The sequence below is a fragment of the Lycium barbarum genome, chromosome 10 (genome assembly GCF_019175385.1).
Source record: "Lycium barbarum isolate Lr01 chromosome 10, ASM1917538v2, whole genome shotgun sequence".
NCBI lineage: Eukaryota > Viridiplantae > Streptophyta > Magnoliopsida > Solanales > Solanaceae > Lycium > Lycium barbarum.
Genome location: NC_083346.1, coordinates 19,899,722 through 19,925,035, shown reverse-complemented (window position 1 = coordinate 19,925,035; position 25,314 = coordinate 19,899,722). Strand labels below are relative to the sequence as shown.

General features: G+C 35.3%; 2 protein-coding genes across 2 annotated transcripts; one reads left to right on the top strand and one right to left on the bottom strand.

Annotated features, from left to right (window-relative positions):
* Positions 1 to 12,195: 12,195 nt before the first annotated feature.
* On the top strand, positions 12,196 to 14,688 carry LOC132614816 (homeobox-leucine zipper protein HDG8-like). Its single transcript, XM_060329364.1, has 4 exons — positions 12,196 to 12,375; positions 13,126 to 13,243; positions 13,925 to 14,104; positions 14,319 to 14,688. The coding sequence occupies exons 1-4, from the start codon at positions 12,269 to 12,271 to the stop codon at positions 14,493 to 14,495; spliced, it is 582 nt and encodes a 193-aa protein (XP_060185347.1). The 5' UTR covers positions 12,196 to 12,268; the 3' UTR covers positions 14,496 to 14,688.
* Positions 14,689 to 24,235: 9,547 nt separating this feature from the next.
* LOC132612811 (uncharacterized) lies at positions 24,236 to 24,976 on the bottom strand. The gene has a single exon (XM_060326898.1). The coding sequence runs from the start codon at positions 24,974 to 24,976 to the stop codon at positions 24,236 to 24,238; it is 741 nt and encodes a 246-aa protein (XP_060182881.1).
* Between the last annotated feature and the right edge of the window lie 338 nt (positions 24,977 to 25,314).

Here is a 25,314-nt window from a genome sequence, read left to right as displayed (position 1 = left end):
GAAACAATTATGATTAGTTTTAACAAATTATGCCAATATACAAAATTAAGGATAAAGGGGTAAAATGGTCAATTCCTTTAATTACTCAAACTACTTGGATTAAAGGGAATAATGAATTTTGCTAATTTAATTTTTGACAATTTAAACAATTAAATAAATGATTATTTAAAAATGCTTTTCTTTGTTTAAATCTAACAAATATCTCATAAATGTCATAAAATGTACCAATTAATTCCTAAATGATTTATAATATCATATAAATTAGTTTATCAATTTAAAGGAGTAAAACTATTGACCTAAGAAATTTTATAAAAATTATTTTGACCTCTAAAAATGCATGATTCATTTTGTTTGTCACCCAAAGACTCTGAGTAATTAAAATAAATTACGGGGAGGTCAAAATTTAGGTGTCAATAGCCCCTGTGAAGGTGTTTCTGTAGGAGTGAGTACGCAGCTGCAAGCGAAGCTCCGCCGCAAGCGAAGCCCGCTGAGGACATGGGATATTTTTAGGGGTTCCGCCTCAGCGAATGATAAGTCGTGGATTTTAGGATTTTTACATCCACTACTTATACTTTTTTGGAGTATTTTCAAGTAATTTTCTGTATTTCTATTAGGTTGTTGTGTGTTTTCAGGTTTGTGAGTCAAGGGCACAAAAGGAACAAAATGACAGAAAAATAAGGAAAACAGCTGAATATGCGATTAGTATGCGGCACCGCAAGTGCGAGTAGTGACCGCATACTAAGGACAGAGAATTTCCAGAGCGGTTGTCAAAATGCAACAGTATGCCTCGTGTATGCGGTACTGCAAACTCTGTTATGCGGTTGAAAACTCCACCTCAGAACAACCAGTGATTGGAGCAAAATGCACAGGGTTGCGAAGAACATGCAACACCACAAGCTCAACTTGCGGCAGCATGACGAAGTTCCACAAAAGAGGATGCAGCCAGTATGCGGTCGCATACTCCTGTTGCGACCGCATACTATGTCCGCATCACGTCATTTAATGCCAAACGTGTACTTTTTGTCCCCCTTCTATAAATACTAGTTCTAGATTTTTGTGAACATTTATTGACTATTAATTACACAAAATTTATTGTGTCTTTTAGCATAAAGAACATTGAATATTGGTTGTTGGGGTTAAAAAGAAGACTCTTCCACTTTTTGTCACCTTCTTCCATTAATCAGTGTAAGCTTTATGAATATTCTCTTTACTCTTGTTTTGTATTTAATGAAGATGAGTAGCTAAACCATTTAGCTAAGGTTGTGGGACCAAATGTGTTAGTTATGTAATTGAATATCATATTCATACTCTATTTTATGTGTTAAAGATGTCTTCTATTAACTCTTGTAGCTTTAATGTCTTTTAATGGTTGCAAACATTATTTGTGCCTATTTACTTACACTTTGCATGGAAAAGAGAGTGTAAGTTAGGCAAAGAGTTAATAGCAATAATTTAGGGTTTTACACCCATCTAATAGCTTGAGCTAGAAATAGGAAAGCTAGTTGAGACTAAATGTGCAGCATTTTAAGGCTCGAAAAAGCTTAGTGACGAAATTTGCTAATTTGGTTAGAAGAATTTTAGTAAGAATTTAGTAACCCATGGTATACTACATCTACACATATAAATAAGTTTATTTGATACCCAAGCGCATTACTTTCCATTGGAACCACAACCTTAGTCTCTTTTACCAATAGTTTACATTTTATAACAACAACTCTTAGAAATTGATGATTAAAATTCAAACCAATTATTATTATGTTCCCCTCTCTCTTGAAATATAGACTAATAGTCATGCATTACACTTATCAAGTATATTTCTTAATTGTTCTCTGTGGGATTCGACCCCAATCTTGTTGAATTGTATATTTGACAACGACCGTATACTCCTAATATTAAAGGTGTAATTTTGGGCGTATCAGCGAGGAATTGTCCACCGGTGCGTGTTCGCTGGTGCGAGCTTTAGTGTGCAAGTGCAGGAACCGCTGAACAGAATGTGCCTTTAGTGTTTTTCATCCTTAGACAATTCATTCTAAACCCTTAAGTCTTGAGAGCAATTTTGGAGAAGATTGAAGGGATTTCAAGGAGAAAACCATTGGGTAAGTCTTCTAACTTGGTATTATGATTATTCCCATGATTTAGGTTCATGACCCATGCTTAGAATGTTTGGATTAAAGAGGAAATGGAAGGGTTTTGGAACCTAACCTAAGAATTGGAGTTTTTGGTAATTGAGCATGAACTAGTGATTATTTATGGATGATTTTTGGTATATGAGTTATATTAAGTATGCGAATCATGATTCTAGGACCAATTTACTGTTTTGGCCTTTTGGGTTCGGAATCCTAATGCTAAGGCTTAAATTGGGGATTTAGATTTATGTAGAAATATGGGTGTTGATAGACTCGTATTCTAACGTATAATCCCTATTAGACTAGGCTTTGATTGTTTGAATATTGTTCGGCTTGGTAAGAGGGCATTGTGATTCGATAATCAGTATTCCAGGAAAGTTGTGAGTTTGCACTCTTTCTTGAAGTATGGTTGGCTAAAATTAATCTAATAAGAAGGTTATGGGGTAATTAAGGGGGTTCCGATACTCGTGAGGTGACGATCACTAGTATCAGATATCGGTGATCATGTTATGGTATTAGCGCAATTTCAATTGTATAGTTGGTCTGAATGTCATGCCTTGGGAACTAGCTGATAGAATCGGTCCTTTGGATCTGTGATTGGGGTCCCATGCTCGTACTTTATTTCTCATATTATTATTGCCTCTCTTGTCAGTTTGTGTGCATATTAGTCATATATTCTCGTTGAAATGAAAAGGAAGTAAAAGGTGAAGCCTTTATGATATTGAGAACATAATGATGGAGTTCATGCTTATATGCTCGTTCTTGACTTGATGTATGCCATATTCATACTTTATATATATATTCATGCATACGATTTGAGGATATGATTGTGAGTCCAATGGGATCTTGCTCCAGACGAGTGATGATGCTTTAGCACGTTATGTTGACAATGGGTCTGGTCGGTTAAGTGACAGGTTATTGAGATATAATATGATGCGACTGTGATCCGAGGTTTTACCGGAGCGGTGATATATGGGCCTCATGAGACTCTCATGCGTCATGATACGTTGACATTTGAACGTGTGTATATCGGGAAGTGGAAACATGCCTTGCATTGCATTTGCAACTCATACATACTTTATATTATTGTTGTGATTATTGGTATGTGACTTGTCTTATCTTGAGATTCATCTGTTATGTACGTTTAGCTGTTAATATGATTGTGTTGTATTGTGGATTAATGGCAGATCGGTGTGGTTATGGTATCGTGAACCAACCCTCGTCTCCGTTATGAAAAGGGCCGGTCAACGATACTGCTGAGTACCCATTATTTATTGTACTCACGTTACACTTGCTACACCTTTTTGTGTGCAAATTCGATCCCCAGTACCAGTAGAGCTCGTGACTATTAGGCTGCCCGCTGGAGCCTTTACTGAGAGATCGGGGTAAGCACTATGGTTTTGGACGGCTCCGGACTCTCATCTATCATTTACCTTCTGTCTTTCTTCATTTCAAACGGTTCTATTTATGTATTTTCAGATTATTTGTACTCCTTAGTAGTCCTTATGTTTCATATGTTGGGAAGATTTGTAATAATTTCTAAGTATTTCTGTTTAAGATTATTAAGACTTGAAATTGAGTTGTATGATTCAATTCCGCTTTTAGTATTTCTTATATTTTGGGCAGCTAATGGTTTGTGTTGGCTTGCTAGTATGGTGGGACTAGTGCCATCACGACTTGGTAATTTGGGTCGTGATAGGTTTGGAAAATAATTCCATGTTCGAAGAAATAATTCTACATACATGTGAACTCAGTTTCATTTTTTCTTCTAACTATCTTCTCTTGTTTACCAAACTGCCGGTCCACCAAAGCGAAGAAAATTTTCAAGGTTTGGGATACTTCTTTCTGATAAACTTAAAGAAAAATCAATACTGCCCGGGAGCGGTCATCCATGATAGTCAAAAAATATGAGGAACCACAAGAAGAAGGAGTTCTATAAGGCCCGCATAAATTACAATGAATCAATTAAAAAAATTTTAGTAGCTATATTATCACTTAAAGGGAATATGCTTCTTGTATGTTTTGCCCTTTGACAAACGTCACACTTTTTACCTAATCTAACACTACTTTTCTTTAGACATGATGCAAAAATTAATTTTGTCACTTGCACTAAAGGGTGACCCAGTTGCTTATGCCAAAGCTCAAACCAATGCACTGCTTCCGCCTTCATAGCTCGTATATGTAGTACTTTTCAGAAGTAGTAAAGTCCATCTCGTCGTTCACCCGTTCCAATCAGTATAATGACTCGTTAAGTCATTTTGGTTGTTTTGACTATTTTACCCCTATTGACCCTTCCCCTAGCTTCTTTATGGTATGTTCAACTTGTGGGGATGGGTGGCATAATTCTTTAGGCTTTCGGATGAGATTTGGGTGACAAAAATGAGAATTTTTTTTTGGAAATTCATAGATGTTAGGTTGACCAAAGTCAACACCGGGGGTAAATGAGTCTTTTTGGAAGTTTTGCCGATTTCATTAAGTCCGAAATATTGATTATGACTTGGTTGAGTGGTTGGTTTGGTTTCCAAGGAACTTGGGGGTGTTTTGGTCTTTTGGCTGGAAATCTAGTTTTATGAGAATCGGAGTTGACCTCGGTCAAAACGAGTCAAGATGACCTCTTTTGGGAATTTTGAGGGCGCAAGTGGCCTCGTAGCATGAGTTTTATGAGAACTGGTTTGCATATTTGGTTCATGTCCGGAAGGTTCCGGATGAGTTTTGGGTGTTGGATTGAAGTTTGAACTTACGATTGGATTTTCAAAGTTTTTTGGTATCTTACATCTGCGAGACATGGCTCGCACCTTCTCAAGGTGGGCCGCATGTGCGATTTCTAGCTAAGTGGGCTCTAGCCTGTATCTGTGAGAAGAGGGCTCGCAGGTGCGAGGCCGCATCTGCGTGCATTATGTCGCACCTGCGGCTTTAGGAGATGTAAATGGACCTCGCATCTGCAAGGCTTGGGATGCAGATGCGACCTCGCAGGTGCGAGGATAAGGGCACAAATCGCTAGGCAAAATCCTATTAAATCCCCATTTCAAGTTTAGACTATCCATTCACGTATTGGAGCTTTGGGACTCGGTCTAAGGAGATTTTTGAGGGATTTGCAAGATTCATCAAGTGGGTAAGTTTCTAATCTACCTATCATATCATCGATTATTAAGGGATTCCATGCTAGAAATCATGATTTAGGATTGGGGAATTGGGGGTTTATAAACCCTAAGTCTAAAATAAGGATTTCTTCAATTAATCATGAAATCGATGTTGGATTTGATTGATTCTTGGTATCTAGACTCTATAGATCATGGCTAAACTATTTATTTAACTAATTTCCCATTTTAACCTTTGGTGCTCGAAATCCTAGTTTGGGGTGTCTTTTAAGTTCGGGACTAAAGTATAGCATTATGGGTATCGTTGGAATCCTATAACTTCCTAGAGTAATAATTTGACCATATAGAATCATATTTTTCCTATGAAATTATCGTTTTGACCTTTGGGTTTTGGGGACGAGATTTTAGGTTGACTATATAAACCTGAACCCTTTATATGGCAATATGGATGCCAAAAGAATCGTATTCTTACGTATAATCCGTGTTTGAACAGATTAGGATTGTTTGTAGGCTCTACGAAAGGGCAAGGCTTTTCAATGATCATTGGACTCTTATTAAGGCATATTGAGACTTTTGAACATAATAAAAGCATCGTGGTTGGTTTAATTGGACTAACAAGAGGGGATAATAGGGTGACTAAAGGGGGTCCCGATACTTGTAAGGTGACAAACACTTATATTGGGTACCGGTGCCATGATATGGGTATTTGCTTAATTTGAATTGTATAGTCCAGTCTAAATGTCATGTTTTGGGCATTAGCTGATAGCATAGAGGGATATGTGTCTGTGATTAGGATATGTGGTCCCTTATTATTGCGTCTATGCTTATTACTTGTCTTATCTGTGATTGTATGTTCTCATCACTCCAAAATACTGGTTTAAAAGTGGAAAAGAGCTAAAGATTGAGTCTTATTACTTAGCTTGGTTCCTTATGTTATGCTTGCCATATTCATGCTTTATATGCTTTGAGGATACATTTGCGATGTCCGAGGGAAAATGGTTCCAGACGGAGTGATGATAGTATTTCGAGCCGGACTGGTTAGAGACAAGTAATGTGAGCCTAAGTCCTGAGTAATATGATTTGGAACCTATGGGGCTGAGTACTGTGGCTTGATGCCAAATGTGGCGTAGAACCCAAAGAGAAATTTCGAGTTGGTATATGGACCTCGCGAGTCCCCCATGAGTCACGATTCATAGTATTTGACTACGTGTGTGTACCAAATGATGAAAAGAGGCCTTACATTGCATATCATGGCATATCGTATTATCTCATTGGTGTCTTTATCATTTGACTTACTTGCATTATTGTCTGGTTTACCTTAAATGCTTATTTGAATACTTGGGTTAGAGGCTTTTACCAAGGCTTGAAATATGAGATTATTGTACTTATTATGATAATTATGATGGACTAACAACAATTAAGTGTGGAAGTAGTATTCGGAAGACCAGCCTTCATCTCCATTTTTGGTAGGGTCGGTTGACGATGCTGCTGAGTACACGTTGATTTTCTGTACTCACGCTACACTTGCTGCGCCTTTTTGTGTGCACATTCAATTCCAGTTCGAGTGGAGCACGCGATCTCAGTTTCCATTGAGGAGCTGTCTAAGAGGATCTAGGGTGAGCTACTAGTCGATTCACAACACCATATTCCCTTTCCCTTTTTATTTTATGTCCTTTATTTCAGACAGAGTATTGCATAATTCTTCAGACTTGTATTCGTATCGTAGTTGTTCTTGTACTGGTGACACCATATTACGGGGGTTGTATCGCTTTCCTTATGTTTTATGACTATCAGTTTTCTTAAGACTTTAAAAGTGACTTGTATAATTTCCTTTTCGTATTAATTTCCTTATTAAATTGCTCAAATGGGTTGTGGGTGGCTTACCTACTTGGTGGGAGTTGTGCCTTCACGGCTTAGTAATTTGGGTCGTGAAAATTAGCTTTCTCGTGGTGGGGTCTTGTATATAACACATAACTTTGTTAAATGTTAGATGACAATCTAAAAGATCAATTCGTTACGACTCCGAAATTAATATGCATGTTAAATCCAGAACATAGAGAACATCCATCAACTATATCGTATCATTCAGCCTGATCGTTCCCTCTTTAGTAGCCATCGAGTTACTCTTATTCGAAAATCGAACACTTGATAATGTCTCGTTGATTACACAGCTCCTCCAGATTACTTGTCAACAGGTTGTCACCCCGAAGTCAATAATCCAGGATGAGTTTTGGGTCTTACCATCCATCTTGTTATTTGTGTTCATCATTTGTGACTTCAATATATGAATCATAGTCTTTCGGTCCCCGTTAATCAATTTGGGGGTCTTGTCCGACCTATGTTCACCGGTCCTAGTTCCTCCTAATTTCCATCCTTGTTCACCACAATATTAGCCCAGCTATTTTCTCTTCCCCGACTAGATCCTAGACCACCTCTCTATAGTTTTGGTTGTCCTCGTCCTCGACTACCTCTCTGCCCATCACCGTTTTGATTACCCGGCCAACCACTACAGGTAACCGATGAGTTAGAAGCATCTGTTAAAGTTATGATTTGAACTCTTGCAAATTGTGCAAAATAAACCATTATTTATCCCCTCACTTTGTTCCCTATACTAATATTTTCCTTGCAGGGTAAAAGTCATAGTTTCACTCCGGTCCTCTGTTTCACATGTGACACCTTTCACACGATCTTCTTGTACTAGCTTCGAGTAGACTTTGTTCAAAGATACTAACGTCTTGCACTAGTAAGTTGGACCTTACCGTTCCATACATCATCTCATCCAACCCCAAGAGTAAAAGATGCACCTTTTCTTCTTCTCTTTTGGCCTCCAAGGCCGTTCTCTAGATTGCACGTCCACTTACCGTGTGTACAAGTTGGGAGCTGCTCGTATTTTTCTAGTTCTTCCCATAGCTTTGAGAGTTTTCCATAGTAATTCAATATGATCCTATCCTTCTTGTTGCACTCCGCAAGTTCCGCTTCAATTCTTGCATCCTAGGATCGTTGAGAACCGCAAAATGCTCCTGGATACTTGTCCATAATTCCTTCATTTCCTCTCCATTTGATAGTCGAGCGAAGTGTCGGATATATGGTGTTACGAATCCACGAAACCAATAATAAATTTATAGTCAACTATTCTTCCATATCCGGCAACTCCTCGTCCCGTTTCTTGATTGTTCCATCAACGAAACCGAATTTCTTCCGTGATCTTAAGGCTGTCCTCATGGATCTAGCCCATTCTTCATATTTTTCACCCTTCAATTGGACTTGTGTTCCAACAATTTCAGGATTTTCATTCAACGTATTGTCGTACGGAGAGATTGTTTTTTTCTGAATCTTGTCTTCCCTATCGACATTCTCTCTGCCTTTGTCACCAGCCATTATCACGTATTCTAGGGTTTTAGTGTTCTTTCTAACATGACTCTCATACTATGCTTAAATCTAAAGAAACGTGAAAGCAGTAAAGAGACAAGAATATTTTGGAAGAATTTTCTCTTTGCCTTATCATTCACAATATGACCTCCTTATATACAAGTAAGTCACCGTCTAAAGAAACCCTATTCTAATAGGACTAAAATTCATGTATTACCATAATTATAGAGTAACCCTATTCTAATAGGACTACAATTCCCTTAATAAAATTTGTTGTCACGTGATATCAATTATCAAAAGTTAAAGTTCACTGTGAACGTAAGAAATTATTTGCTCTATCAGTGTACATAACGTAAATCCTAAAGATTACTAACTTTATTTGAGTCTTTTCCTTTGCAGAACGAAAAGTTATTTAGGTTTGTCAATTTTATGAAGAAAGTACATGACAACGAGTAGAATTGGAGATAGAAACTTTAAATGAGATTGCAATATTACAAACTTGTTTTAGCAAGGGAAAAATATGTTTTTTTAATGCAAAGTCGTCAAAAAAATCATAAATACAGCGCAAAGGTTCCGAGGAAGGTTTCTCAACAGTAATCAAGTAACCTTGATAAGTTGGCTTAATTGTAACTGCATGATGGCTTGGTTTCCTAAGTTAAAACATATCATGTGTGCTTCACCATCAAATGTTTTTGGTCAGCAGTTAGAAAAAAAGTTAGTTATTGCTAAAATAAAGAGGCAGCTAGACTATAAGGCTAATAAAACAATGGTATGGGACCCCAACGTTTTAGTGGCCTCCTAAAAAATAGAAACTTTGTGTACTATTACATTCGAAGAGATATTTTTGGTAAGAAATTGCAATAACTTTATTTTTTAATGTGGGGACTGTTGTAATAATAGGTGAATGATAATTGGTTTTATTGCCTCATTTCTATCCTAACAACTAATATGGCTCCACATTATTATTCCTATATTTTCCCTGTTCATTCCATTTACTATTCTTATTCTCAATATTGTAAAGTCTCTCAAACGACAACTTACTGCGGCTTACAAGTTACAAAAGATCAAAATTTCCTTTCCATATCTTCTTCAAAATTATATATATATATATATAATAATAATAATAATAATAATTATTATTATTAAAATAAACTTTATGTACTATTAAATTCGAAGAGATATTTTTGGTAAGAAATTGCAATAACTTTATTTTTTAATGTGGGGACTGTTGTAATAATTGGTGAATGGTAATTGGTTTTAGTGCCTCATTTCTATCCTAACAACTAATATGGCTCCACATTATTATTCCTTTATTTTCCCTTTTCATTCCATTTACTATTCTTATTCTCAATATTGGAAAGTCTCTCAAATGACAACTTACTGCGGCTTACAAGTTACAAAAGATAAAAATTTCCTTTCCCATATCTTCTTCAAAATTTCAAGTATTACAACAAGCAATCACTATATTGAAGCAGAGCAACATTATTTCAATATCATTATATCAACTTATCAAATTCTTGAGCTCGGTTTTATTATTAACTTTATTTTATGTTTTTTCTTTGAAAATCTGTCATTGTTGATATTCTTACTTCATACGTATATATTCTAGTTTTAGTTATTATTAAATTTATCCAATTTAAATATGTCAACTAGAAAATATGAATCTGGTTATGCAAAATCAGGAAGAAAAAAAAAGAGAAAATTTGAAGATTAAATTAAATCTCAAAAAGGAGCCCTTGATAGATTTTTAACAAATAATAAAAATCTAGAAACGAAAAATAGGAGAGAATGTTCTTCAAATGAACAAGTCACTACTAGATTTGAGTTAGATGATAATAACAATAATTAACGACTTGACATATAAAATAAAAATAAAAAAAGTAGACTTTAATAAAAATTATAGATGACGATCTTTCCTTTAAAAAAATTAGGGTCTCTCTCTGAGGTCTAGCTTTAGGTCCCCAATCTTGTTGAGACGACCCTGAACTTTACTCATGAGTTACCTAGTAAAATAGTTGTAACTCTCTTATTTTCAAATTTAATTTCTATTGTTTCTCTTACCTTGCCTTTTCTTATTAAAAAAGTCTTCGTAGTTATATAAAGGTATGAAAAATCAAATAACGAAAAACCTCAAGTTTGGACTTTACTGTAGGCTAGGCTTTAGTGAACCTACAGAAATGAAGATATTCCTACTCAGCGGCGGATCGAACTCAGTATTTTTGATGTGAAATACGTATATATTATCATACATAGTATTTCAGCAAAAGCAGCATAGTCGATATTCTGTTCATTTTTAGGAAAACGCTGAGAGTGTTTACAAAATTTACTAACAAATTCAACAATTTCTGCTTAGCGTGTACTTTCTCGGGTGCTACTTAGAATCGAGATAGTCAGACTCTAACTTGAGAATGTTATAGCGCTGTGAAATGAGGACATTCTGATCGACCCGATTGGCTCTCGATCTGATTTGGCGGAAAGGTGAAAAGCACAAAATCCTTCTTCCTGGTTGGTACATTAGTAGGAAAAAAATAAAAATGAGAAGAATTATTGGCAGGGGAAGATCTAGTGATTCGGTGCCAAATTTTATTTGAACCTAATGTCTTATTGCGGAGTATATATTTGTATATGAAAACTAACAAATATTTCAACAACTGTTAGATCAAAATTCATAATTTTGAATGTACAATGAGTTGCAGCTTACAGAGAACATGACCTTAGATAGGAGAATGTGGAGTACACGGATTAGGGTAGAAGGTTAGTAGGTCATAGAGCGTTGTCTCGCTTATCCTTCCTTACTAGTAGTCGTAGTCTCTCTTCGGTAGTTTCTTGTCCTCCGATTTCTATTATTAGTTACTATCTCTTATTCTGTGCTTAGCATACTGTTTTGTTGTAGCTGCTGCTCCTTTTTCCTATGTGATCTGTTTTATTATTGCTTTTTTTTAGCCGAGGGTCTATCGGAAACAACATTTCTACCTCCCTAGTTAGGGGTAAGATTTGCGTACACTCTACCCTCCCCAAACCTCACTTGTGAGATCTCACTGGGTATGTTGTTTTTATTGTTGTTGATGAGTTTAGTGATAAGAACCTTAAAGGTCAACGTCATCAACTTAAATTTCTGAACCAGCGTCTAATTATTACTCCTCAACAATTTGATTCTTTAAATTTGATGAAGTAATCACTTTTAGTCTCCGTAAATTTAATGAACTTTGGCAACTACATTTTATGGAACGTAAAATGAAAAAGGGAAAAATAAACCAGAAACACCATGAGAAAGTCCTTCAATCTCAGAAACAACAACACCAAAACTACACCAGACAGATTAAGCACTTCATTTTTATTTTAAGAACTAAATAATCAAATGAAGTATTTGCCTTTGTGGCCAATTTCAAGTTAATTAGTATAAATACCTGATGCGAATAATTAAGTATTTAGAGTTTATTTTTGGTTCCAAGACTCAATAAATTTAGAGTTTATTAATGAGTAGTTACTTAGATTACGTAATCTCATATCATTTGAATATTTTCCAGAAAAATCCAAGATGGTCATACTTTTCTCACTTCCAAGACTCAATAAATACAAAACTAAGGCGAACTCTTCTATATGTTCTTCACTCATAATTGAATTTATTTATTTATCAGTTTTTTATATTCTCTATTGTTTCATTTTTCTCTCTTCATGGATTCTCAAACTAATGAAAGCCTTGGGTCAAATTCTGGTCAAGAGAATGGGAAAAAACCGGTTCATCAACATTCGTTTGAACAAGTAGCCGAGAAACTAGAAGAGTGAGTTTGTTGAATGAATAATTTCCTGTTTCTTTTCTATCTTTTCAATTTTTCTAGGTTTTTACTCATTCTTGATGTTCTTTTTGGTGCTTATCATAGCCTTTCGTGCATCTTGCTACTAAAAACGGTAATTACCGATGAAATCAGTAAAAAATGGCTTCTCAGAAACGTTTTTGACGAACTTTCCGTCAAAAATCTCATACTTCAAATGGCGTTTTGAGAAACGTCCCTTGTAATCCCACGTTATTAATAGTGTTTATGGGTTTGAGATTTATGTCCTAACTCATGTTATTCTAAAAAAATGTTTTTAAATTTTAAAAATGTTATTATTTGAGATTTGGTCTCTAATTTTGTTTCAAAAAAAGGATATGGTTTTCTTTTTTTCCAGTGGCGTATCTGATTTCCTTGATTTTTAGTTTGCTAAATCTCCATTTTATTTTTCTCCGTCCATTTCAATTTTTATTAATTACTTAACAGATTCACATGTTTCACTTCACTATTTTGAGAAAGTAAAATAGAATAGTTAATTCAATCATCTCTTCTATTTTCCTATCTCCCATCTATCTATTTTCTTTAGTTATTTACTAGAGCAATTATGACCCAGAAGTAGATCCGGAGCAAGTGTTCAATGAAATAAAATAATTTCATGTGAAAAATTGGGGAAAAGATTGTTAATTTTTTATTACTTTTCATTTTTATTTTTATTTTTATCAATTGATTTCACATTGTAACCTTTTCTTTCCTGATCAGGGTGTTTAATCAGATGCAAAACCCAGAAAGTCATGTGATAGAACAATTGAGTGAGGATTTAGGGCTTGATACAACACAAGTCAAAATGTGGTTTGATAACAAACGATGCCACATACAGGTTCTTATTAGAAAATTTTGATAGTCGCCAAAAAACTATACTATATATATATTAAGGTTAATTATATTGTTTTTTTTAACTATAAATATCTTTAAATTGTTGAATTCTCTTGACAAAAGGAAGCTTCTAGTTCACAACAAAAGGTTCATAAAATGCTAATTGGTTGTGGGTTTGACAGCTGCGCATGACGCTTTATGGTTTTTTTTCAAAATCTTTTTGGTGAAATCCATGTCTTCATTGCTCATTTTATAACATAAGTTTTTAAACTCAGGTCTAATGTTTGCTCTTATATTACTCAATTTTATAGACAACACAATAGATTGTTGTCTAACGTTTGCAATAACTTATAAAATTTTATATTGTGGTCTAACATTTTCTCATAATATTAATTTTCAGTTTGCTCAAAAGGAATCTTTAGATCGTGATTTAAAAAATTCATAAATTTCAAGAAAAATAAAAAAATGGTCACTTATTAAGCAATTGTCCAAAAAGGGACGAGCAACGAATTTTTTTTGTTAAACTACTCGCGTCAGTGCCATCACAACAATCATAGTCAGTTTTTTTTTTTTAAAGAATATTTTCATTGTTTATTTTTTGTTTTGTAGATTTAAAAGGTCAACTAGTCTAATACTGGATCAATATATGTATATCAATTGTGATGTCGAGTTACATTAATTCCAGGCCCAAAGGGATATGGAAGAAAGTGAGATTATTCGTTTGGAAAACAGAAGATTGTGTTCAGAGAACTTGCAAATGTGTTTTGAGTTGAAGAAACGATTTTGTGCTACTTGCAATAATCCTGAGCAACAAGGAGCAATCTTACAATATTTGCAAAATGAAAATACTAAATTAAGAGAAGATGTAACTTTCACTTCCTATTTATCTCCTATGTTGCTCGGAATCTTTATAAATATTGTCGTATATGTGTTGGATCCGCTAAAAATCCATTACTTTTGAGGGATCCAACTCGCACTCGATAATATTTTTGAAAACTCCGAGTAACACAGTTAGTTATTACTATTTTCTAAATACTATCACTCATAGGTTTTTCTTTCTCCTTTCCCTTTTCTAACAGATTACGATGATATCCAATGTGATTGATCGTTTTCAAGAAGACCCTGAAGGGTACTTGATCTTACTCCAACAGGATTATCTGCATAACCACAATGATCCAAATGGCCTAGATTTGGAGCTTCGATTGGAATGTTACAATGATCCAAATGGCCCAGATTTGGAGCTCAGATTGGGATGACGTCATCGCAATTTTTCAAGATTGAATTGGAACTAACTGATGGCTATTTGATCATTGAAAAGTGAATGATGAAAGGGCTAAGTGGTATTCAACTAGTTTTATTAGTATTCTCTCAAGTATAATCAAGCAATTGTTGTAGAACTTGGGTTTCAATTATCATTTTCTTCATGTATTTATTTTATGTTATTTTGGATTTCCAAGCTCCTACTTTTTAAGTTGTTTTATTGAACAAAAAAAAAAGTTACAACTAAGGTGATTTGTGCCCTTTTTAAAATAGTTTTTGTTTTTTGAAAGTTTTTATAGATAGCTGATCAATCTTGAATTTAAGAACTTTTCCTTTCTAAAGATTTTTGTTATCTATGGTTATCTCTTAGGTTGATTTTCTCTTCTTGTCATAATTCTAGTTAAGTTTTCAGATGTAAAGAAGACGGTTTTAGATCAATACCTAGTGATTCAGATATATCCAATATTTGTACACTGACAATATATAAATTATCAAATCTAATCGGAGTTCAAGTTGCGTGTGCTATGGTCATTATATCTTAATTGTTGCAATGCTTAAACTATAGAATGGTAGACATTTTTAAAAGCATACAGGAATTTACTGTTATATAGTCCCTAAATGGTTATTTGTTGATGAGATTTTACATGCAACGTCTTGCGAGTCAATAAATTCAAGACAAAAATAGTATTCATTAATAATAAAATTTTGATATTTTGTTTGTGCTATCATTAAACTTGATTTTACCATTTGAATACTAAAAAAATTACCAGAGATTTGATTTTGACTCCTGCCTTTTGGTGGCCAAAATATGATACATGAAATATTGGGGTTTAACTTCTTATGGCCTACCTATAGAATGAACAAACTCATTTTATTATAGCAAACCAAATATCTTAGGTGTGTGCCTTTACAATGATAAAGCTGTGAACTTCTTTTATTAACAGTTCCTTCTTTGTTTGCATTAGATTTTTTTAATTAATTAAGCCATTGACTCCGGCTAGATGCCTTTGGTATGAGGGTTTGGCTTGACCACTCCAATGTCTATTCATATAAAAGGTGTACAAAAGAGGGGACATAGACCTTACCTCCGAAAAGAGATTGAAAACAGAATATCTGATAGGAAGAGACTAAGCTATACATACGCTCTTCCATACATAACATCTAATTAACTAACCAAAATAATTAGTTTTGTCATAACTATCTCCTTATATATATACTTTGGATTTGCCATTAGTAAAGTTGAAATAGTACCCGTCAATTCTTTTGAAAACTGATTAAACGAATTGTAGATGGTACTATTTCCACTCGAAGACACCAATTTAGCTAAAAAGGTCAGCCCCATAATTAGCCTCCCTATAGCAATGAAGAAATTTTACATTAGCACCATTGGTATCTCTGAGAATGTGATCAATCAATTTCTTGAGTTTGAGGTTGGTAGTGCCTCCATTTTTTAGCAATTCAGTGACTATCAAAGAGTCCATTTCCAAGTCATAGTTGAGACATGAGGAGGCCCTGTTGCTTACACCAATTCACTCCATAGATGGCCGCTAATTAAAGCTTCTGCATAATTGTTACAGTCCAAATACCATGGATACAGTTATTAAGAAGCGATGAATCAGCTTTGCCTGACCATAACAACAAGAGCATTTGGATGCAAGATTAATACCAAACCTGATAATGCTATCATCAGTAGATAGTTTATTTTGGACAGCTCTCCAGGCTAGGAAAGCCATTTTAAAAGATACAGAAGAGAAATCAAGACGATGGAACGGTCTCACAAAATCTTAATTGGCATGCAAAACAAAATAAAATAATCAAAGAAATTGGTATCGTATACATTTTATAAAATAATCTCCCTAGCAGTACCATTGGCACCCCTAGGTGTTTATACAAAACCAATATACGTCCGACATGTGTTTGAACATGCACAACTATCACTTAACCATGATTAATCATAAATCACCTAATTATGATAAATTTTGATATAAACATCCGGTGCGAGTAAGTGTTTTACCGGAAAAAATTAGCTAGGAAAAGGAAACACAAAAAGCACGAAATTATTTTCATTCTTGATGATTAATTGAACTTCTTTGCTAATTAATCATGTTCATCATGATATTATTACTTACTAGTCTATATGTTTGTACTTCGCACGGATATATCTTGCATCAAATACTATGAATTGCGTACCTAAAATAATAAAATTTCAACTTATATATTTTCTAGAATTATCAAGTGTTTCAATTTTATCCAATACAGAATAATTTTCTTACAAAAATATTATAATGTGAAAGGGCATAAAACTCGATCAATATTTCAATTTTTTTTTACCTACGTGAAATGCCACTAAATGCAAAATGGAAAGGGCAAAAAAATTCCCCAACGTATTAAAAATGGTTTAAGTTTTTCCTCTTTCCACATGTTGGACTCCTATTGGCCTTAATATTAGTTTCAGGTTAAAAATGTCCCTCCTTCCAGACCCCAAATGCCCTTTATGGTTAAAAATGTCCCTCATTTTAATGATATTATAAGATGTCATACGTATGACTTTAATAAAATAGGTCGTACTGATTTATTGGCCCATGTAGATATATATTAGACTCAACCCATAAGTAACCCGACCCATCTAAATTTTATTATGTAGCTAATTTAGTAATATTACATTATTAGTTAATTAGGAGTTCAAAGTCCTTGATATTGGACAAATTCTAAAAATTAAAATTTTATTCAACATTGTTATATTTATTTTACTCGTTGTCTTGAAAAAAATATTTTAATTTAATGACTCTTATTTTATTTTTAAAACCAAACATAAGAGGTAAAATGTAACTAAGAACACCTAAGCTTATTAAAATATGATCTAATAATTATTACCAACTCGTGTGCAAAGGAGTATATATGCTAATTGATGTCGTTTTCTAACTTAAATAAATACGTTCCTAATATACTTAACGATATAGTTAATTCTTACTTGCTAGTAGTAACTAGAATGTCCCTAAAGAACATTACTAACGTGCTTTTAGGTTTATAGTTTAGGTTTTTTGATTTAAGAAGTATGTTTAAAAGAAATAGGATTGGACTTCATTAAGGGTATAAAAGTCATTCAATATTTAAAGGATATTTTAGTCAACCAACATTTATATTCATGCTTTTAAAATAACTAGTCTTTTTGTTCGTGCGATGCGCGAATATCTTCAGTGGTGGAGCAAAGTTAAAGAATAGGAACTCAATTGAATCTCCTTTGTTTAAAAATATAAATTGTTAAAATAACTAGTCTTTATGTTCGTGCGATGCGCGAATATCTTCAGTGGTGGAGCAAAGTTAAAGAATGGGAACTCAATTGAATCTCCTTTGTTTAAAAATATAAGTTGTTAACCATTCTCAAATTTGTCTAATACACAACTTATATTATCAAGTGTTGAATATGATAATACCCCTTAGATCTTGTTCAGCCTTGTCAGACAAGGATTAAATATAGAGCACGGTTTGATTTTCATCCAGAGTCATGAACTTTATATTTTGCTTCTATAAGGTATTAATATACCAATATGCATTTTAAATTGGACTTTCAGCTTGGACTCTATAACTTTTACATTTATGTAAATTAGTGTTATAGTGATATTTTAATTAACAAGGATACATGTCAATTAATATTTTGAGATATTTTAATCGTACAACATTTAACATTTTAACATAATAATCATTAGTTTTCATGGAAATTAAAAACATAAAAGAATATATATGCACCGTGCTTATATGTCTTGTCTGGTGTATGTATCCATGTATCACAACTTAAACAACTTACAAAGGGAATTTCTAGTCATTGGGAGCCTGTACACCGATCTATAAGCAATGGTGGAGCCATGGAGGCAAGCACCAGCTAAAACTATTAACTCACCTTGTATTCTATAAAGGCGCTTTTAATCCTAAGAAGTCCTTGAATTCTACGTCACTTAAAGTTAATTGAATTCTAAGACAAACCGGTTTAACTCGTTTATGTAAACTGACAACATCTTATTGTGAAGAGATCACATTTAATTTTTTTTCACTTTCACTACATTCAAACAATCAAATATTCTTTGCAAGAACTATAATCAAACAAAATTCCATCTTCAATTCCAACTTCAAAAATTCCAAATAAAGTGAAAATATTTGGTTTCTATAGCCAAACACCTAATTAATACATGAAAATAAGTATTGTTGAATTTTTTTTCCCTTACTTCTTAACACATATTCCTGTGAGCATTGGAATCCAATGCACTATGGTTCTTCTTAAATTTCTAGCTGGTTGGGAGAAGATCATCCCTGCAGAAATAAAGAATTTCAAACTTAACAGTCACTACTAAAAGATTGGACTTAGCAACGAACTTCGTCGCTGGTCCGTCTCTAAACTGTTGGTAGCTAATAAAATTTTTTGATACAATCCGTCGTTACAAAATTTGTCCTATCGCTAATTCTTATTTTTCTTAGTAGTGAGTGCAATTAAAACAACGGGAGAAACACGTAGTATTAGAGCACATTGTGTATTCAATGCAATTTGATCAGAACTTGGATAGTAGAAAAGCCAACTCCAGAGAGATTGTCATGTAAAAGACTGCAACAACTAAATTAAACTTGTCCAAGTATTACATTACAATCCATCTTTTTTTTTTTTTAGTTAAAAGGTTGTATATTGTTATTGAAGGGGGGGGGGGGGGGGGGAGACTAGACCTTACCCCTGATATACAACTCTGATTGCGAGCAACCAGCACAAAAAAGGAATGCAACTTACAGGGGGCTGCATTCTCAGCATTAACAAAACCTATGCATCTAGCTAACAAAAAAATTGGCTTTGTCATATCTTAGTCTAATACTCGGACTTGACTTTTATCAAGAATATATGGACCAACAGCCCCACTAGGTAGATGCCTCACGTCGTGGATGATAAGCGGATCTTCTAGACCCGTAGCCAGCTTAGCGAGATAATCAGCAACTCTATTGGCTTCCCTATAGCAATGATTGAAAGTCACCTCTTTGTTGATAATCAAAGCCAAGGTATCATCAATAATCTGTTTCAGCTTCAAGTTGTTGGCTGCTCCATTTCGAAGCAGATCTGTCACCATCATTGAATCCAGTTCCAATATGCAGTGTTTGCTTCCATTCTCCTTGATCCATTGTGCAGCGTGCTTAGCAGCCATGGCTTCCGCGATATTGTGGTTGCTGCATTGTACTTGGGCAACGAATGCGTAAATAAAATTGCCATTCTCGTCCCTTGCCACCCCTCCAATGCCAGCTCTTCCCGTTTGCTTCATATAACTTCCATATGTGTTTAATTTAATCCCCCCATGTTGAGGCAGTGTCCATTTAACGATTTTGCTGATGGTCCTCGGCCTGAGTCGTTCTAACACAGAATAGATTTGTGGCCATTGCATACCTATCTTATGGCAAGGGAAGGTCTTATCCAATGTTACTTTCAAGTTCCAAATGATTTGATGTTCCATCCTTCTAATGTACATATTGGTTTGTTCCCCATATCTGCATCTACACCTTTCCTTCCACATTTCCCAACAGATCAATATTGGAAGCACTTGAGTAACCATTCTATGCATGACGTTTTTTGTCTGAGTATGTGCCCACTCTTGCAGCTAGATTTTTCCATGTTTTCTTTGGTATATGATGCCCAATGGTTGTCCGAAAAACTTCCATAGCCTCTGAGCAGTTTCTCCTTCAAAAAAGAAATGTTGGCTTGTTTCCAACACTGGATTAGCACAGCATAGACAGTCTGTAGGCATATCTTCCACAAACCTGCAAACATAATTATTAGCAAAGGGCAATCTATTCATAAACAATCTCCAGGAAAGAAATGAAATTTTAAAAGGAATGTTTTTATGCCAAACACTGTTGATCCAAAGATCAGTTTGATGATGCTGCCTAATTTCTTTCCAAGCTTCCTTGTTTGAGAAAACTCCATCTGAGGCCTTTTTTCCATATAAGATAGTAACTAGCATTAATGTCTCCAATGCTGATTTTCTGAACAACTTGGCAAATCCAATTAGGGAGAATAACACTCAGTCTATCCATGTCCCAGTTTCGATCAACCATAAAATCCCTGACTTTTAATTTTGCAGATTGGACATATTCAGGGCAATACTGTGCTATATTCCCAAGCTCTGCCCAGTTATCCCACCAAAAGCTACTATTCCCACCTTGAACTTTCCATATCATGTTAGGCTCAGATTTGAATCTAATCTTAGTTAGAGTTTTCCAAGAGTGAGAGTTTCCAGATGCCCAACTTTTGCTGACAGGATGAGCTCTAATACAATATTTGGCTTTGGTGAACTTAGCCCAAAGAGACTCATAAGTCCTAAATCTCCACCATTTCTTCACATTAAGACTCTCGCAAATGTCTCTCATTTTCCTAACCCCTATCCCCTCTTCCTCTTTCAGTAGACAAAGATTGTCCCACGAACTCCAGTGATAATTTTTTTTCCCATTGGAGGATCCCTAGAAAAATCTCACAAACAACTTTTCCATTTGATTTATAATACCTATCGAGGGAGTTAGAGCTGTAAGGGTGTAGACTGGCGAGGATTGGAGAACATTCTTGATGAGAACAATTTCCCCCCTAAAGGATAGCAAGTTACTCTACCACCCATTGAGTATTTAATGATCTTGGAGAGTAGCTTTTCAAAGTATTCTCCTTTTTTCCTCCCCAGATAGATCGGACACCCAAGATAGTCGAAGGGGAACTGCTTATCTAAGAATCTCGTGGCCTCTCTGATCTTGTTGATCCTAGAGGGGCCAGTTCCTGGAGCAGTTAAGAAGAAGCATTTGTTGTTGTTCATTTTTTGCCCCGAATTCCTTTCATACCAATGAATTTGCTTCATAACCATGTTTAAAGACTTGGTGTTGCCGCTGGAAAAAATCACTAAGTCATCTGCATAAGAAAGATGGTTAATTAAAGGACCTGTCTTTGACATAGAGAAAGGAATAAAATGATCATTGGAATTTAACTCGTTAAGCAATCTAGCTAAAACTTCTGCTCCTATAATGAAAAAAGAAGGTGATAGAGGGTCTCCCTGTTTAAGGCCTTGACTTGAAGAGAAGAAGCCATTCTTGGTGCCATTGATAATAATGGAATACTATACATTTGATATTACTCTCATCAGCATATTGGTAACACCTTCAGAAAACCCAAACTTTTGTAGCACGACAATCAAAAAGGGCCATGACATCCTGTCGTAAGCTTTAGCCATATCCAGCTTGATCACCACATTGCCTCCCTTGTTAGTACATTTAATATCTTGTAAAATCTCTTGTGCTAGCTGAACATTCTCGGTAATAAGCCTTCCTTTGAGAAATCCACTTTGATTATCAGAGATCATTGTGGGAAGCAAAGGATTGAGCCTTCTAGAAATGATTTTGGTAACTATTTTTCTAGAAAAATTGCTGAGGCTGATAGGCCTGAACTCGAAGAAATCAGAGGGGCATTCTGCCTTAGGGATTAATACCAGAAAAGTATGTGCAAAGAATTTTGTCAGTTTTCCTCCAGAAAAGAAAAACTGAACAAATTCTATCACATCTGTCTTCATTAAATCCCAGCAACTATGATAAAACTTACCTGAATACCCATCTGGCCCTGCGGCACTATCAGCACTCATGTTGAATACGACATCTTTGATCCCATCTTCTTGAGGACAGCTCAGCATATAGATGTTATCCTTCGAACTGATACATCTAGGAATGCCATTAAGAATTTTAGGATCAAAACTATTGGGATGGAGGTTGAACAAATCGTCAAAATGCTTAATGGCCACTTTTGCCATTTTTTCATCTCTAGATACCCATCTTCCTCTATTGTTCTTGATTCTTTCCAGGTTGAGTTTCCTTCTTCTGTCCCTGGTAACTGCATGAAAATATTTGGTATTGCTATCCCCTTCCTCAAACCATCTAACTTGGGATTTTTGTTTAAGAATACCATCCTGTTTGTTTAACCAGGATATATACTCAGCATGACCTCTATTAACCTCTTCTCTACTATTTTCAGTCCTGGCCTCCATGTCTAAATCCTCCAGGATTTGCATTTTATTTTCCCAGACTTCGGCATTATCATAAACATCTCCAATCTCATTTCTCGACCAAGTAGCAAGTCGTCTCCCCAATCTTTTTAGCTTTTGATGAAATCTCCACATTGGGTTGCCATCTATGGGCAGATTCCAATCACTTTGAACAACATCCAAGAAATCTTCTTGAGAGGTCCAAAATTCTAGAAACTTGAAGTACTTGATCCCCCCTACCTGATCATTCTTGCATCTAAGAAATAGAGGTCTATGGTCAGATCCAACTCTCGATAAGTGTTTCATAGTGTTAGAACTATATTTTTGTGCCCAATGATCATTTATGAAAACTCTGTCAAGCCTTTTCCAAATCCTTAAGCTTGGCCTCCAATTATTGCACCAGGTATAGTTGGATCCGGAGTAACCAATATCCACCATACCACAAGAATCCATACATTCAGAGAAATCATAGCTTTCAGCATTCCTATGGGGAAATCCTCCAATTTTCTCCTCTGGATGAAGGATTACATTAAAATCCCCTCTAATACACCACGGGAGCTTAATATCCCTATTAAGAATATTCAGGCTACTCCAAAGCTCCATTCTTTCACCAGGCGTGCATTTAGCATAAACTGCAGTAATATACATTTCCTGACAATTATTATTTTTTTGGATTTTGAGGGTAATTTGTTGTTCATGATTATTGACTGTGCTGACTACACAGCTATCTCTCCAGAAGCACTAGATTTTTCCATTGATGTTGGAAATACAATGTTTGAATCCCAAGAATCTTTTGTATCCTTCTATTTGTTACTATTTACCAGAGGCTCTGAAATAGCAACCATGTCAAGCTTGTATTTGTTGACCATTCTCTTGAGTTTGTGAATGGCCTTTCTAGATCTTACACCTCTAATGTTCCAAATAATAGCACTGATCATTGGAAACAATTAATGATAGGATTTTTTGTTCTTACCCCCTCTGGAAGAAGGTGAAGGTTTTTTCTTGTTAGCTTTGTTGTTCTTTTTGTTTCTTTCTCTGTTATCCTTGCCCCTAGTCATGTCACTCTTTTTTTGTTTGCTTTCTTCTTCCTCTTGATTTTTACTATCTTTTTCCTGTTCCTCAGTTTTGCTATCACAATTGTTCTCTATTTCATCCTCCGTATTCTTTCTTTCATTGTTTTGACTAATTTTGCCGTTGGTGTTACTGTCCCTAGAAAATCCCATTTGGTTTTTATTCTCACTGTCCCTTGGCAGTTCCATACTTATATCTGGAGGAATGCTCTTGCTGAATCCTTTTTTGCTCCTGTTTGCCGACTCATATCTTCTTTTTTTGCTTCTGCTTCTTCTTTCTGGAGATATGCCAATTCTGTCGCATACCTCTTTCAAATGTTGTTGATCATCACATTCATCTTGTGATTGGTCCTCAAACTTGTACTCTTTACTTTCCTTACTCTTGCTACATTCAGTATCTTCCTCTTCACAGTAGTTCTCCATCTCCTCTTGGGATCTATATGTTTCTGGCATATTGTCATTTAAGTCCACCACTAGATTAATTCCAGGATGGTTCTTGATATCAGAGGGGAGACTGGATGACATAGTCTCGTAATCATTCTCTCTGCTCCCGGCTTTGATATTATCCCCCGTTCCCTCCTTATGCATTTCGTCATGTTCATGTTTATTCTCACTGGATAATTTAACATGCTAATTATTTTGTTGTTGTTGTTGGTCCATCCCATCCTTAACATTTCTGGATTCGATCTCCCCCTCACTATATTCATCTTCTGTCGCTCTTTGATTTTTATCCTCCTTGTTAATTTCTTGTATATTGTTGGACTCTACTTCTCCCCCTCTATCTTTCCCTATTCTGATTTTTACCTTGCTTCTCTTTTTCGGCATTTTCTTCTTCCTCTTCCTTTTAATATTGTTCAATCTCTTTTTAAGCACAGACGTGACCTTCTCGGCAGTGTCTTCCACATCCACTATCTCTGTGGTTTGCTTGTTTTGTGCCTCTTTTCCCTTTTCCTCTCTTATATTTTGCTGAACCTCGTTTCTATTATTTTGCTGACTGTTCCTCTTGGCCCTGTTCTTTCCTCCCTTTATTTCCTGATTTTTGGTCTTCACCTCTTTCTTATTTTTTACCATCTTTTCCAGTTCTAGAGCAGTGTCCAACTCTTTGTCGTTCACCCTGCTAGGTTCAGCATCATCTCCTTGCTTGTCATTTTTCTCTTTCCTGCCCTTCTCATCTTTCTTTCTTTGTGCCACCCTTCTACATTGAACGATAGAGTGTCGCAGCATCTTGCAATGAGTACAGAATTTTGGGGGGTTTTCATATTCCAATTTCTGATAGAAACCTTTCAACGGAGAGGAATCCTCCTCCACACCAACAAAAATAGAAGTCACTTTTGGTTTGGTGAGGTCTACTTCCAATCTCACCTTGGTCATACTTGGCCTAGTTCTATGATCAGTAGCCAAATCAGACTATAAAGGAATCCCAGCCGGTCGAACAATTTGCTTCATATAGTTCCAAGAATGACAGTGGAAGGGGAGTTCAGGGAGTAAAACCCACACCAGGACAATCGGTGAGTCTTCATCAGGTTTAAAATGGGGAGACCATTTTTCAAACCACATGACCTGACCTTCTATTTCTACAGATCTTCTGTACCAAACATTCTTAAAGTCTTCTTCTTTATCGAAATCAAGAAACACTATTCGATAGTTAAAAGCCCCAATTTTACAAGTACCCTTAACCGAGATTTTTTCAGCAAATTTAGACCTTATTT

Bases quoted from the DNA above. Each gene is read 5' to 3' on its own strand.
- LOC132614816 (XM_060329364.1), top strand. From the start codon at position 12,269: ATGGATTCTCAAACTAATGAAAGCCTTGGGTCAAATTCTGGTCAAGAG. The intron at 13,244-13,924 runs GTTCTTATTAGA...CATTAATTCCAG, and splicing joins ACAAACGATGCCACATACAG to GCCCAAAGGGATATGGAAGA. The intron at 14,105-14,318 runs GTAACTTTCACT...CTTTTCTAACAG, and splicing joins ATACTAAATTAAGAGAAGAT to ATTACGATGATATCCAATGT.
- LOC132612811 (XM_060326898.1), bottom strand. From the start codon at position 24,976: ATGACCAAGGTGAGATTGGAAGTAGACCTCACCAAACCAAAAGTGACT.